General features: G+C 39.8%; 1 protein-coding gene across 4 annotated transcripts in view; it reads right to left on the bottom strand.

Moving 5' to 3' along the window:
- Positions 1-14,623, bottom strand: part of si:dkey-71h2.2 (low density lipoprotein receptor adapter protein 1) — a 109,490-nt gene that overhangs the window by 33,311 nt on the left and 61,556 nt on the right. For all 4 annotated transcript variants that reach the window (XM_059981639.1, XM_059981641.1, XM_059981640.1 and 1 more), the window contains exons 2-4: positions 11,393-11,535; positions 4,380-4,492; positions 241-355 (exon numbers count right to left, since the gene is read on the bottom strand). In XM_059981639.1, the coding sequence (XP_059837622.1) occupies positions 241-355; positions 4,380-4,492; positions 11,393-11,535 (371 nt within the window). The remainder of the gene's footprint in view (positions 1-240; positions 356-4,379; positions 4,493-11,392; positions 11,536-14,623) is intronic.

Genomic DNA, 14,623 nt, shown 5'->3' with positions numbered 1-14,623 from the left:
AGTGACCGTTTAATGTCACAAAACTAAAGAGTATCATTCAATTTCTTCCACAAATTACTCAGCACATTGACAGCTTTACATTGCAGCTTACACTTCAACTGAAATGTCACTTCATTTGATAAAGAATCACCTCATTAATGTGAAGTACGATGTAATTCAAACATCAATCACCAATTTCCAGGAAGGAAGCAACAAGCCTGCTTTGGATATGCTTGAATAATGAAAGATTTTAAAACTTACAATTTTTTTCTTCGGACACAGAAATGCGTGACATTCCAAAGTCCCATTTAGCTGGCTCCGAGCAATATATGCAAATACCTTGTCCTGAGTCTTGTCTGCAGTGCAGTACGATATTCTGTTGAAACATTACACACACTCATTACTGAGATAGATTTGAATGTTAATTACATTATGTGGGTAAAAGTTTTTTTTGAAAGTAAAGGCAATTTAAAAGACTAATGTGCAACATTATTTTGATTTCCACATCTTAGGTCAGTCATAAATATTTCAAAGGTATTGACTGAGATAAAACTGATCAGATAATATGTGATAAAAAAAACCATTGCAGCTTCTTACAGGCAGCAAACTTGAGGTGGAGTTGGGTGAACTCTGGATCATTTGGGAGGCTGAGGGGTAGACTGATAGGAGATCCAGGGAGGTAGTTACACCTCAGGTACACAGGTAACTGGATGTCGGTCAGGAAAGATGAAGAGGTGTACACCCGTGGCCCCTCAATAACAAGTACGGTCGTCCGTCCATATCCGCAGGGGATTGGTTCCAGGACCCGCCGCGGATACCAAAATCCACAGATGCTCAAGTCCCTTATATAAAATGGCGTAGTCTACACACATCCTCCAGTATATTTAAAATCAACTCTAGATTACTTATAATACCTAATACAACGTAAATGCTATGTAAATAGTTGTTATACTGTATTGTTTAGGGAATAATGATAAGAAAAAATGTCTGTACACGTTAAGTACAGACGCAAACGTCGTAGCTCTTCTGGGAACGTTGATGCTGCCTTGGCATCAGCCGATGCCGATTCTCCCGTGATCTTTAGGTTCTTAAGGCTGTAATGTTTTACACAGCTAGCTAGCCATCCCTTACTAGCCTTAAACGCCTTCCACTTGCTCATAACACAAGTAGCGAACGAACGAGAAGCGAGACAAACAATGCTCAAACGACGAGTGCTAGAGAGAGAGAGAGAGACTGAGGATCTGTGAAATGGTGGGAGGCTACAGCAGGGTATGCTTACACATCACTTCATTCATGTGGATTCAGCGTAGTGCTCAGCAAATTCAAGTTTTGCTTTTTGGAACTTTCTGGAATTTTCTTTTCCAAATATTTCCGATCCGCGGTTGGTTGAAGCCGCGGATGCGGAACCTGTGGATACGGAGGGCCAACTGTTGAGGGGGACAAGCTAGTAGAGGGAGTCCACAGCAGTCAGCTCACTAGTACTACATCTGGCTCTGTGCCTCAGAAGGGAAGGGAGGAGAAGAGACGAGTGGTGCTCATAGAGGATTCATTGGTTCAAAGGACAGCCAGGAGATTCTGTGGATGAGAATGAGATTCCCGGATGGTACGTTGCCTCCCAAGCGTCAGGGTCGGGGACATCTTGCATCGAGTCCATAGCATTCTTAAGTGGGCCCAATCTGCCTGAAGCAACCAGTAACCCTCCTGTGCTCCTTCTCCTGTCAATAAGAACAGTTTTGCTGGTTGTAGTAGCTAAGCCACATGTGAAGGCTAGGTAGATAGACTTGGTAGTCAGAGGCTATTTGAGGTGCATGCCATTAGTGGGAGCTTATCCCTACTATTACCCTCAGCTACACCAACCTTAAAACCATAGACCATAAGACATAGGAGCAGAAATAGGCCATTTAGCCCATCTAGTCTGCACCACCATTCAATCATGGCTGATCCTTTTTTCCCCCCCTCAGCCCCAATCCCCAGCCTTCTTGTCTTAGACTCCTTCACCATGGAAAACATCCTTTCCACATCTACTCTGTCTAAGCCTTTCAACATTCTAAAGGTTTCAATGAGATCCATAGAACCATAGAACATTACAGCACAGAAACAGGCCATTTTGGCCCTGCTTGGCTGTGCTGAACCATTTTTCTGCCTAGTCCCACTGACCTGCACCTGGGCCATATCCCTCCAAACCCCTCTCATCCATATACTTGTCCAAGTTTTTCTTAAATGTCAAAAGTGAGCCCGCATTCACCACTTCAACTGGCAGCTCATTCCACACTCCCACCACGCTCTGCATGAATAAGCCCCCCCTCCCCAATGTTCCCTTTACACAGTTCCCCCTTCACCCGTAACCCATATCCTCTGGTTTTTTTTCTCCCCTAGCCTCAGTGGAAAAAGCCTGCTTGCATTCTCTCTATCTATACCCATCATAATTTTATACACCTCTATCATATCACCCCTCATTCTCCTACGCTCCAGGGAATAAAGTCCTAACCTATTCAACTTTTCTCTGTAACTCAGTTTGTCAAGTCCCAGCAACATCTTTGTAAACCTTCTCTGCACTCTTTCAGCCTTATTAATATTCTTCCTGTAATTAGGTGACCAAAACAACACACAATACTCCAAATTCTGTGTCATCAATGTCTTAGACTACCTCACCATTACATTCCAAATCTTATACTCAATACTTTGATTTATAAAGGCCAATGTACCAAAAGCTCTCTTTACGACCCTATCTACTTGTGATGCCACTTTTAGGGAATTATGTATCTGTACTCCCAGATCCCTCTGTTCTACTGCTCTCCTCAGTGTCCTACCATTTACCTTGTATGTTCTACCTTGGTTTGACCTTCTAAAGTGCAATACCTCACACTTGTCCACATTAAACTCCATCTGCCATCTTTCAGCCCATTCCTCTAATTGGTCCAAATCCCTCTGCAAGCTTTGAAAACCTTCCTCACTGTCCACTACACCTCCAATCTTTGTTTCATCAGCAAATTTGCTAATCCAATTTGCCACATTATCATCCAGATCATTGATATAGATGACAATAACAATGGACCCAGCACTGATCCCTGTGGCACACCACTAGTCACAGGCCTCCACTCAGAGTAGCAATCCTCCACTACCACTCTCTAGCTTCTTCCACTGAGCCAATGTCTAATCCAATTTACTACCTCTCCATGTATACCTAGCGACTGAATCTTCCTAGCTAACCTCCCATGCGGGACCTTGTCAAAGGCCTTAGTGAGGTCCATGTAGACAACATCCACTGCCTTCCCTTCATCCACTTCCCAGGTAACTTACTCAAAAAATCTAATAGATTGACTAAACATGACCTACCACGCACAAAGCCATGCTGACTTTTTCGAATAAGTCCCTGTCCATCCAGATACTTGTAGATCCTATCTCTTAGTATTCCTTTCAATAATTTACCTACTACCGATGTCAAACTTACCAGCCTATAATTTCCCCGCTTACTTTTTGAGCCTTTTTTAAACAACGGAACTACATGAGCTATCCTCCAATCCTCCAGCACCTGACCCTTGGATATCGACATTTTAAATATTTCTGCCAGGGCCCCTGCATTTTCAACACTAGTCTCCCTCAAGGTCCGAGGGAATACCCTGTCAGGTCCTGGGGATTTATCTACTCTGACAGGAAGCACCTCCTCCTCTTTAATCTGTATAAATTCCATGACCTCCCTATTTGTTTACCTTGTCTCCATAGACTCCATTCCAGTTTCCTTAGTAAATACAGATGCAAAGAACCCATTTAATATCTCTCCCATTTCTTTTGGTTCCATACATAGCCGACCACTCTGATCTTCAAGAGGACCAATTTTATCCCTTACTATCCTTTTGCTCTTAACATACCTGTAGAATCTCTTAAGATTATCCTTCACCCTGACTGCCAAACCCTCCTGATTTACTAAATCTGCCTGTGAGAATACTGGTCCCCCAGAGGAGATCCCAATAATCCAAGAACCTGAAGCCCTGCCCCTTGTACCAGCTTCTCAGCCACGCATTAATCTGCCAAATCATCCTATTTCTATCCTCACTGAGGCATGGCACAGGTAGCAATCCAGAAATTATGACCTTGGAGATCCTGCTTCTCAGTTTTCTACCAAGCTCTCTAAATTCTCTTTTTGATATCTCTTCATTTGATATATCAAGAAATATCTTGATATTTCCTTCCTATGTCATTGTACTGAGACATGCCCATGGCATTTAAGGAACCAGGGGAATCCACCTCAGTTAATAATAACAATGAGTTCATCAACATATTATGATACAGCATGAAGCTGCAAAATATCTTTAGAAATAAAGGTAACAAATCAAAGAGAAAAAATAAACAAATGACAAAATCTAAAGCTGCAGAGTGGCCTTCTGGATTGATTACAATACCTGTAGATGGAGACATTCTCTATGAGTTCATTGGTCATTGTGTCTTCCAACATTATCCCTCGAGGCGAAACAGTCAGGGTAACTTTGAGGAATTTCTTTCCACTTGCCTTTGCCTGAAATAATCATTAAAATTGATAAATATTTCATTATTACACAAGTAAAACACTAGACCTACTGGTTAAGATGCTTCATGATGCACATAATCCTAGTGAAAATTCCACATGCCGTGAAAATCAGTATTTTTGCACAAAAGTACACAGTTCATTCATTAAGTTGTTGTTTTATCTGTGGTTATTACTATCATAAAATATGATGAGATTTGGTTTTAATAACTGTCACTTTACAACTAAAACTGTGAGTGTTAAATGGAACCAGACCCTTTATTGCTGACTTCAGAGAGTTGTTTTATATATTGACAATAACCACAGTGACAAAGGTTATACATTACCTTTAAAAAAGTAGTCACACTGTCCTCCCCCATCCCCAGAAATTTTCATGCTTTTTGTTTTACAATATTAAATCACAGTGGATTTAATTTGGCTTTTTTCACACTGATCAACAGAAAAAGAGTCTTTCGTGTCAAAGTGAAAACAGATCTCCACAAAGTGATCTAAATTCATTACAAATATAAAATACAAAATAACTTATTGCATAAATATTCACCCCCTTCAAGTCAGTATTTAGTAGATGAACCTTTGGCTGCAATTACAGCCTTGAGTCAGTGTGCATAGGTCTCTATCGGTTTTGTACATATAGACACTGCAATTTTTCCCCATTCTTCTTAACAAAACTGCTCAAGCTCTGTCAGATTGCAATAGTATCATGCGTGAACAGCCCTTTTCAAATCCAGCCACAAATTCTCAATTGGATTGAGGTCTGGACTCTGATTTGGCCTTTCCAGGACATTAATTTTGTTGTTTTAAAGCCATTCCTGTGTAGCTTTGGCTTTATGCTTGGGGTCATTGTCTTGCTGGAAAACAGATCTTCTCCCAAGTCAGTTTTCTTGCAGTCTGCATCAGGTTTTCCTCCAGGATTTCCCTGTATTTTGCTGCTTTTGTTTTACCCTCTACCTTCACAAGCCTTCCAGGCCTTCTGCAGTGAAGCATCCCCACAGCATGATGCAGCCACCACCGTGCTTCACAGTAGGGACGGTGTGTTTTTGATGATGTGCGGTGTTTGGCTTACACCAAACATACTGTTCAGTCTGATGGCCAAAAAGCTCATCAGACCATAGAACTTTCTTCCAGCTGACTTCAGAGTCTCCCACATGCCTTCTGGCAAACTCTTGCTAGATTTCATGTCAGTGTTTTCAACTGTGCCTTTCTCTCTGCCACTCTCCTATAAAGCTGTGACTGGTGAAGCACCCAGACAACAGTTGTTGAAAGCACAGTCTCCCCCATCTCAGCCACTGAAGCTTATTACACCTCCAAAGATATCACCTGTCCCTTGGTGGCCTCCCTCACTAGTCCCCTTCATGTACAGTCACTCAGTTTTTGAGGGCGGACTACACTAGGCAGATTTACAGCTGTGCCATACTCTTGCCATTATTTGACGATTGACTTAACCATACTCCAAAGGATATTCGGTGACTTGGAAATTTTTTTGTATCCATCTCCTGACTCGTGCTTTTCAATAAACTTTTTGAAGAGTTGCTTGGAGTGTTCTTCTGCCTTCATGGTGTAGTTTTGCCACCAGCAGTTGGACCTTCCAAATACAGGTGTATTTTTACTACAATCAGTTGAAATACCTAGACTGCCATTAAACTAATCGTGTAACTTCTAAAACCAATTGGTTGTACCAGTGATGATTTGATGTGTCATATTAAAGGGGATGAATATTTATGCAATCAATTATTTTGTGTTTTATATTTGTAATTAATTTAGATCATTTTGTAGAGATATTTTCACAGTCTTCTGTTGATCAGTGTCAAAAAAAAACCCAAATTAGATCTACTGTGACTCAATGTTGTAAAACCAAAATGTAAAAGCATCCAATGAGGGAGGGGGTGAATGCTCCTTCTAGGCATTGTACATATCATGCTCCTTATTGTCAAAATCATGTTTTTAAAGCAATTACATTGATTGTCAAATAGTACATTAACTACACTCAAGACATAGAGTCAGGGTACTGTAAATCCTACACTTTTATTAAAGAATGGGTTACAATGCTACCATTTAACAAGTTTAACGTCTAGTTGACCAAAATAAGAAGCATCAGATTTTAACTTGACACAGGTGAGTCTAATTCACATTTATGACTGACAATTAGGCTTTGCAATTAGATTTTTTAAATGGTATCTTAATGCTAAAATGAACTTACAGATGTCAGTGATTGGGCTCTATACCAAGAGCATTAATAGAGTCATAGAGTCTTAGAAAACTACCGCTCAGAAGCAGGCACTTTGGCCCATCTGGTGCATGCTGAACCATTTAAATTGCCTGGTCCCATTGACCTGCACCTGGACCATAGTCCTCCATATCTCTCCCATTGATGTATCTATCCAAACTTCTCTTGTACATTGAAATAGAAATCGCATCCACCGCTTGTGCTGGCAGCTCTTCCAACACTCTCACCACCCTCTGAGAGAAGTTTCCCCTCAAGTTCCCCCAAACATTTCACTTTTAAACTTAACCCATGAGTTCTAGTTGTAGTCTCACCCAACAGTGGAAAATCTTACTTCCTATCTATAACCCTCATAATTTTGTAAACCTCTATCAAATCTCCCCTCAATCTTCTACATTCTAGAGAATAATGTTCTCACCTATTCAATCCTTCCTTATAACTTCAATCTGGCAACACCCTTGTAAAATTACTCTTTCAACCTTATTTACATTTTTCCTGTAGGTAGGTGACTAAAACTACACACAATACTCCAAATTAGGCCTCATTAACATCTTATACAACCTCAACAAAACAATCTATGTCCTATACTCAATAGTAACAGTAAATAGTCTGGAGATTAGAAGGCTTTGTTACCACATGGTAGCTTAAAATGTACACATCAAATTATCCTCAACATTATTCTGTTGAAATAGGTCCAATGTCATTTTGCACTCTCTATAAAATTGTGCAATTAAAAAAGAAATAATCCAAACCAATATTTGTCATCATTTTCTTACAAGGTATGCTACAAGAAATCAACTGGTCGTTCAATAAATACACAAATTGCTCAAGAGACTTCAACTGAATTTTCTTGAAGATTTTAATGGATTTATAATCAAAAATATGTTTTGCAAAGACAGTAATATGTAATTCTTGGACTCAAATTCCACCACATTCTACTCATGAAATTAATTCTTATAGAGTCACACAGCATAGAAACAGATTTTTTCAGTCCTTCATGTTCATGTTTTTTATCAAGTACCCAAATACATTAATCCTATTTACTAACACTTGGTAAGTAGATTCAAGTACAGATCTAGATACTTCTTAAATGTTGTGAGAGTTTCTGACTTCACCATCCAATCAACTCATATCATGCCCATAGAAAAATTCTTCCTCGTCCACTCTAATTTCTTAGCCCTCATACTAAACCTATTCCCTCTAATTTTAGATACCTCTGCTATGGAGAATTGTTTCCTTTCATCTACTGTGTCTAAGACCAACATAATTTTGCATTCATTTTTCAGGTTTTTCTTCAACCTTGTCATTTTCAGGGAAAACTATCTCAATCTTTCCTCATAACTGAAATACTTTATTCCAGGCAATACACTTTCTTTTGTACTCTCTCCAGTGCCAACATATCCTTCTTAAAGTGCAGTGACTAAAATTGTATTCAATATTCCAGCTGTGGTCCAACCTGTGTTTGCTAGACTTGCTCAATTAACTCCTTGTTCTAATATTCAATCCTTACATTAATAAGGATATGTATCCTATATCACCTAATCCAGGTGTGCTGCCATTTTCAGGCCAAAGGCCTTTTTGAAGTTCATGTAAACTATGGCAACTGCTCTGTCCTCTACAGTACATTCCCTTACTGCTTGAAAAATTCAAATTAATCAGACAGGATCTTCCCCTAACAAAACCACAGCAAGTATCCTTGATTTATCACAAACTTTCCAAGTGCAGATTAATCCTTTCCCTCAGAAATGCAGTATTTCCAATAACTTCCCTGGACCAGCATTAAGACTTACCGGCTGTAATTACTTGGCTTATCCCTGTGGATACTTCTTAAATAAAATTACCATACTTCCTGTCCTCCAGTTATCCACTGCCTCACTTGTTGCCAGCAAAGATTTAAAACCTCTGTCAAGTCCACAACAATCTCTTCCCTTGCCTCTCATAATGGCTAGGAATACATCTCATTATGTCCTAGGGCATTATCCACCTTTAATGACACTATTTATCTAATACACATTCTAGAATTTAACCATCCCTCTCCTTGGTTTTTCCTCCTTGAGTGAATAAAGAGAAGAAGTATTCTCTTAAGCCCCAACTAACAACTACTGGTTCCTACACACATTGCACTTGATTGTTATGGGTTGAACTCTTTCCATGGTTGCCCTAAATATGCTGATGATGTATTCGCAAATTTTCTAAAATCTTGTTTGTCACTGATACTTTGTGCTGCTATCTGCCACCCTATTTATTTTTTCTTAAAGTATTCTCTACACTTTTTATACACTTGATGAGTTCAGTTCTCTATATTTGCTATGTGTTTTTTTTTCCAATCTAGCCCTCGATAACAGTCAACGTCCAGGATTTCTAGTGCTCGTGCCCATAGAAACACATTGGACCTGAACTCCCATTATTTCACTTCTGAATGCTACCCACTCATTGAATGTAAACTTCCCTGCAGGTGGCTCCAACCAATCTACTTTGCGAGCTCTTACCTTGTAATATTGAAATCTGCCTTTCCTCAGTTCGGGGTTTTAATTTCAGGGTTTTAATTCTTTAGTCCTTTTCTAATTATCTGGAACCTTGCAATTATTGTCATCATCTCCAAAATGTCTTCCACTGACCCTCTAGTACTTGCCAAGCTATATTCACTAGCATTAGATTCACTATTGCTCCATCTTCAGTAGAAATATGTGTCTCCTGTAGCCACCCCCTAATAATTCTAATAAATAAACATAACATAAAACGGAATAGTATTTTGTTCATGTTATCATAAACTGACTCAGTACTGCTAATAAATAACAACTAACAAATATGAGGACTTGTGAATTTTTCCATAAACTCTTAGCATGCCTAGATCCATCGATAGCATTGTAATGGTGTGCATTTCAGCCCAACTGTAGGAAATAGTTCCTTGATCATAGTTCGCACCCACAACGATGCAGCACAATCTTCTATTCCAATAACCTTTGATTCAATGTTGGAAATGCAGTAGCTGTGTGTTAGCTGATTATCCATTTTATTATCTCTGCTACATCAATTAATACTATTCTGTGATATTTTAAGGAAAAATTTTCTTATAAGTCATATTACATATAAATATTCTTAAATTAATCTTAAGAATGAAGGTGAAGAGCACATATTCCTATAAGCAGGTTATCTTTCTAAGCAGCTAAGATACCATTTATCATTAGTAATTGGGACAGTTGCTGCACAGTTTTATCCATTAGTTCATGAAAATGGTTTGACAAGGGTTGTTTCCATGGTTGGATAATGAGTTTACTTAAAGCTGAACTAGTGAAAAAAACTGCCATCCAATAATTCAATGGACTGTCACTATAAATCAATGAAAATGGTCTCTTTTTGCAACAAGACAAAAGTTGACATTTACAGTTGCTGATCAATTTTGCATTAATGAATGTAATATTTTGACTCAAGTACATATAATGCCAAATTCTAGGCCTGCAAACAGAATGACATTTTGTTTGTGTGTAGTTTTTACTGATTCTGCAGTTTTTCACTGATACTGTAAGAAAATGAAACTCAGGGTAGCATACGGTGATATATACAGTACATACTTTGACAATAAATTTACTTTGAAGTTAGTGGTTCTATAAAAAGAAAACACACCAGACAAAATTCTGTGGTGTGCTATTAGTGCAACTCTTCGTCAAATCATGCACCACATTTAGTAATGCTTAGTATTTATAATGAATAGTCTCCAATATTACACAGACAGTAAGGCTTACATGGGTGGAGTTAGTTAAGGGCTCAGAATTGTAAGAACTCATAAAACTCAGAGTCATATAGCTAGAGGAGACTACAGAGATGGGAGTTGGGTTACTCACAATGCATTCCATCACTGAGGGACAGATTACAGGTGGACCTCATTACGGTTAGACCATTTGAACAGTACCACAATAAGCCCGTCAGTATTTCAGAAGCAGTACAGCTCAATGGAAATTGCTGTTTCTTGTCACGCTCAACATAAGAAATTATATTAAGTCAGAGGAAAAAGAAAACATTATTTACCTACTTCTGAAATCAGACTATCTCTGAAAGCATTGCACCCTCAAAGGTAAACTCTAAAGGCTACATGCAATCTGTTCACATTATCTCAAAGTTTTCACATTATCCTCTCAGATAAAAAATATCAATTCCCACTGAAGTCAGTAAGTTTCCTGATACTTTCAGTACCCACCTTATATCGTGGCATCAGATTGACCTGAGAGTGCCTCATGTTCCTATACCTGCCTTAAATATACGTAAATAAGAGAGCCCTTGGCAGGGACAGTAATGTAATGAATCTTACATCCAAGTGTGCAACTACCAGATATTTAAAATAGCTCATTGAAATTGGAGCCATAATTAGTGGATCAGTGCTCACCGATACAGTGACAGCTGGACACCAACGCTGTCCAGTGACAGATCTTTATCCGCCAGAGCAATACTCCAGTGTTATACAATGGCAGAGACATATCCATGTTATAGATCCATCAGTAGCACTGGATCTAGAGTTGGATATGGACCTGGACCTGAACATTGGCTCAGTAGATTGGACTGTACCAAATAAATCATAAATTATTTCAGAGGAACTAACGGTAATGCAATTGCAACCATCCTAATGCCAACCATTGAGTGAAGTCTTTTAAACGACATCAGCAAAATATTGTTACCACAGTAATTATCCGCCTAATGGCTGCCGCCGCCATCCCTTCCCCCTTTGGCTGGTCCACTGCTGTCACACCGAGGTATTTAAGGTGAAAAGCCATCCCTTCTTGTAAGGTTTCTTTCGTGTCAGTCCAGTTTTCCGACAACTCTGAAAAAGAGGGAAGGAAAGTTATAGACACATTTCTGAGAAAATTAGCTGTAATAGCATCTCTCTGAGGTTTACTGGAGAGAATCAGCCTATACGAAGTACCGTAGGCACATGAACCTTAACATGCAACACGCCAACCCACAGTGGAACCATTCCAGATAATGTTCAGTATCAGTGATTATACATCACTCAGATTTAGTGCAACAACAGAAATGAATAAGTGTGAACATCCTCGTTGGGAAGAGGTCAATTAAGCTAGGTTTGGCTGTAAGCAGCTACTCCACATCATTGGAGTGGAAGGCAGATAAAGCAAAGAAACTGAAGGTTGAGAGCAAATCTAATGTTCTAGATTTCAAGATGCAAACAAGGGTGAATGGTATAGATGTTGAATAAACTGATTTAAACTACAAAGTGGAAGAGAGATTATTTAATTAGCCAATTTAAACTAATTCATGGGTTATGAGCAATATTAGCTATTTAGACATATCGTGGTTCCTCAAGGTTTTTATAGCTGTGGGTGGTAGCATGGACAAGCTCCCACTCTCTATGACATAGGCCTTGACAAAAAAGTTCAGCTCCAGGTCTTCATATATAGCTTAGCTACTAAGCCCAGCAGAACCATTTCTACCGATAGGAGAAGGGGTAAAGGTGAGTTAAAACTAGTCGCTTTGGGCAGTTGGGGCTCATTAGCCATGGTTGGCAGCTTTCCTAGGAGAAGACAAACTCTGATCTCTGCTACCTTGAAGCTATACCCACTCACGGCCTTCAGGAGTAAACCCTGAGGTAAAATCAGGAGCTGGAGTCCATAAGGCAATCTGGTGTTGAGTTCAATGCTGACTGGCAACTTCTACAATGCTGGTGGTACTAAACCGCATTGGTCTCCGACATTCCTTTGGATTCATCAGATGAGTGGAGAGGGGGAGCCTGCTACATGGGCACAGCTTGCTGTCCATATCGTACTGCCCAGGCTTGCATCCAGGCATCTGACCACGAGAGGGCCTCAGACACATTGCCCATCCCCAGCTTGACATAGAAGTCAGTGACAATCAGATAAAAAATGCAGTTACTCTCAAGAAATCTTGCTGGAAGAGATAATCTTCAACATCTAGCAATGGAAAAATTACTCTTGTAAATATGGTGATATAGTAAGTGTAGGAAGTTGCAGCTACGCACTTCCATCTGTCAACATGGGATAAATCCAAACTCTCCATTTGCCACTGCTACAGGAAATATTGATCATGCTGTCCAGGTAAATGGGCAAAGAAGATCTCTCATTGATTTATCGTAGTAACACCCCACTGTAGCCCATGCACATTCTTAAAACTAAACCTGATAATTTCTTCATTTTTTAGCTTTCTTTAAGTTAGCTGGAGTGCTGTGACTTTTGAAAAAGTAACTGTAATTAATTTCATTTAAGAATTTTAAATATGCATTAATATTTTAATCTCACTGTTAAGCAATAGGTGTGCTTTCCTCAAATGCTCTAACAGAAGGCGCTCTGGCTTTCTGAATAAATCATTGGTGAAGACTTCTCATTTCCCAACACATTAATGAAAAAGTACATTAACTCACTGAATAATGAAATTGCAAGCATCAGGTACAGGAGCTTGGTGAGCATAAGGTAAAGGAATTCCAGAGGTATTTTGGCCAGGATGCCATGGAATTCAAAATGGGTTCCACTAGAGGTATTTTTAACTTTGGCTTTGAAAACCCTTTTTTGCTCTTGTTCGGGAACGGAGGCTGCAGAGGACAGCCTGCTGGGGTAGTTGAGCAAGCGGAGGAAGGGAGAGTGGTGGCAAATCTGAGGGTTGGCTGCAGAGACAGTATGGTGGATGCAAGGGAGGAAAGAAGCAGTCGCAGGTCTGGAAGAGTAGACAGCATGAATTGAGCAGTTGCCAAGGAGTTAAGACAATGAGTCAGTTGGAGCTGTGGGAGAATGTAATAAGCCATATTTGACCTAGAGGATGTATTGCACATACAGTCAGCCCTCCTTATCCACGGGGGATCCCGGAACCAATCCCCCATGGATAAGAAGGGCTGACTGTACTTGAATTCACCTTTTATTTTCAATAATGCACAATTAAGAAATTTTAAAACACTGATATACTAATTTGCATACATCATTGATATAACAGATAAACTCTAAAATTCAAAAACACAAGAGATTCTGCAGAATCTGGAAATCCAGAGCAACACACACAAAATGCAAGAGGAGCTCAGCAGGTCAGGCAGCATCTATGGAAGTGAATAAACAGTCGACATTTTGGGTCAAGACACTTCTTCAGGACTGGAAAGGAAGGGGGAAGATGCCTAGATAAAAAGTGAGGGGAAGAAAAACTAGATAGAAGATGATCGGTGAAGCCAAGTGGGTGGGAAAGGAAGGAATCTGATAAGAGAGCAGAGCGGCACACGGGAGAAAGGGAAGAAGGAGGTGATAAGCAGGTGAGGAGAAGAGGTAAGAGGCCAGAGAGTGGAGTGGAAGAACAGAGAAGGGAATGTTTTTTACCGCAGTGAGAAATCGATGTTCATGCCATCAGGTTGGAGGCTACACAGACAAATTATGAGATGTTGCTCTTCCATCTTGAGTGTGGCCTCATCATAGCAAAAGGGAAAGGCATGAGGCCCCAAAAATTAATATTATTCCATGCATTAGTTTCAATGTATATTTCAGGGATCTATATCAAGTTTTATTTATTTACTTAGCGATACATCGCGGAGTAGGCCCTCCTGGCCCTTTGATTCACACTGCCCCAGCACCACGATTAACCCTAACTAATCACAGGATAACTTACAATAACCAATTAACCTACCTGATACGTCTTTAGACCATGGGAGGAAACCAGAGCGCCTCTGGAAAACGCACGTATTCCATGGGAAGGACATACAGAGACTCCTTACAGAGTGACACTGGGAATTGAACTCTGAACACAAGAATGCTCCGAATTGTAACAGCGGCTGCACCAACCACTACTGATCAAGCATTAGTGTAACAAGTAAAACTGTAATAAGCCAGAACCTTTACTTGTCCCTTATTCCACACTTTTGATCCCATCCCAAGCCCAATAATAGATCTCTCATCCTTCCTTTG

The sequence above is a fragment of the Hypanus sabinus genome, chromosome 10 (assembly GCF_030144855.1).
Source record: "Hypanus sabinus isolate sHypSab1 chromosome 10, sHypSab1.hap1, whole genome shotgun sequence".
NCBI lineage: Eukaryota > Metazoa > Chordata > Chondrichthyes > Myliobatiformes > Dasyatidae > Hypanus > Hypanus sabinus.
Note: the sequence above shows the minus strand (reverse complement) of the source record. Positions and strands in the feature narration are given on the sequence as shown.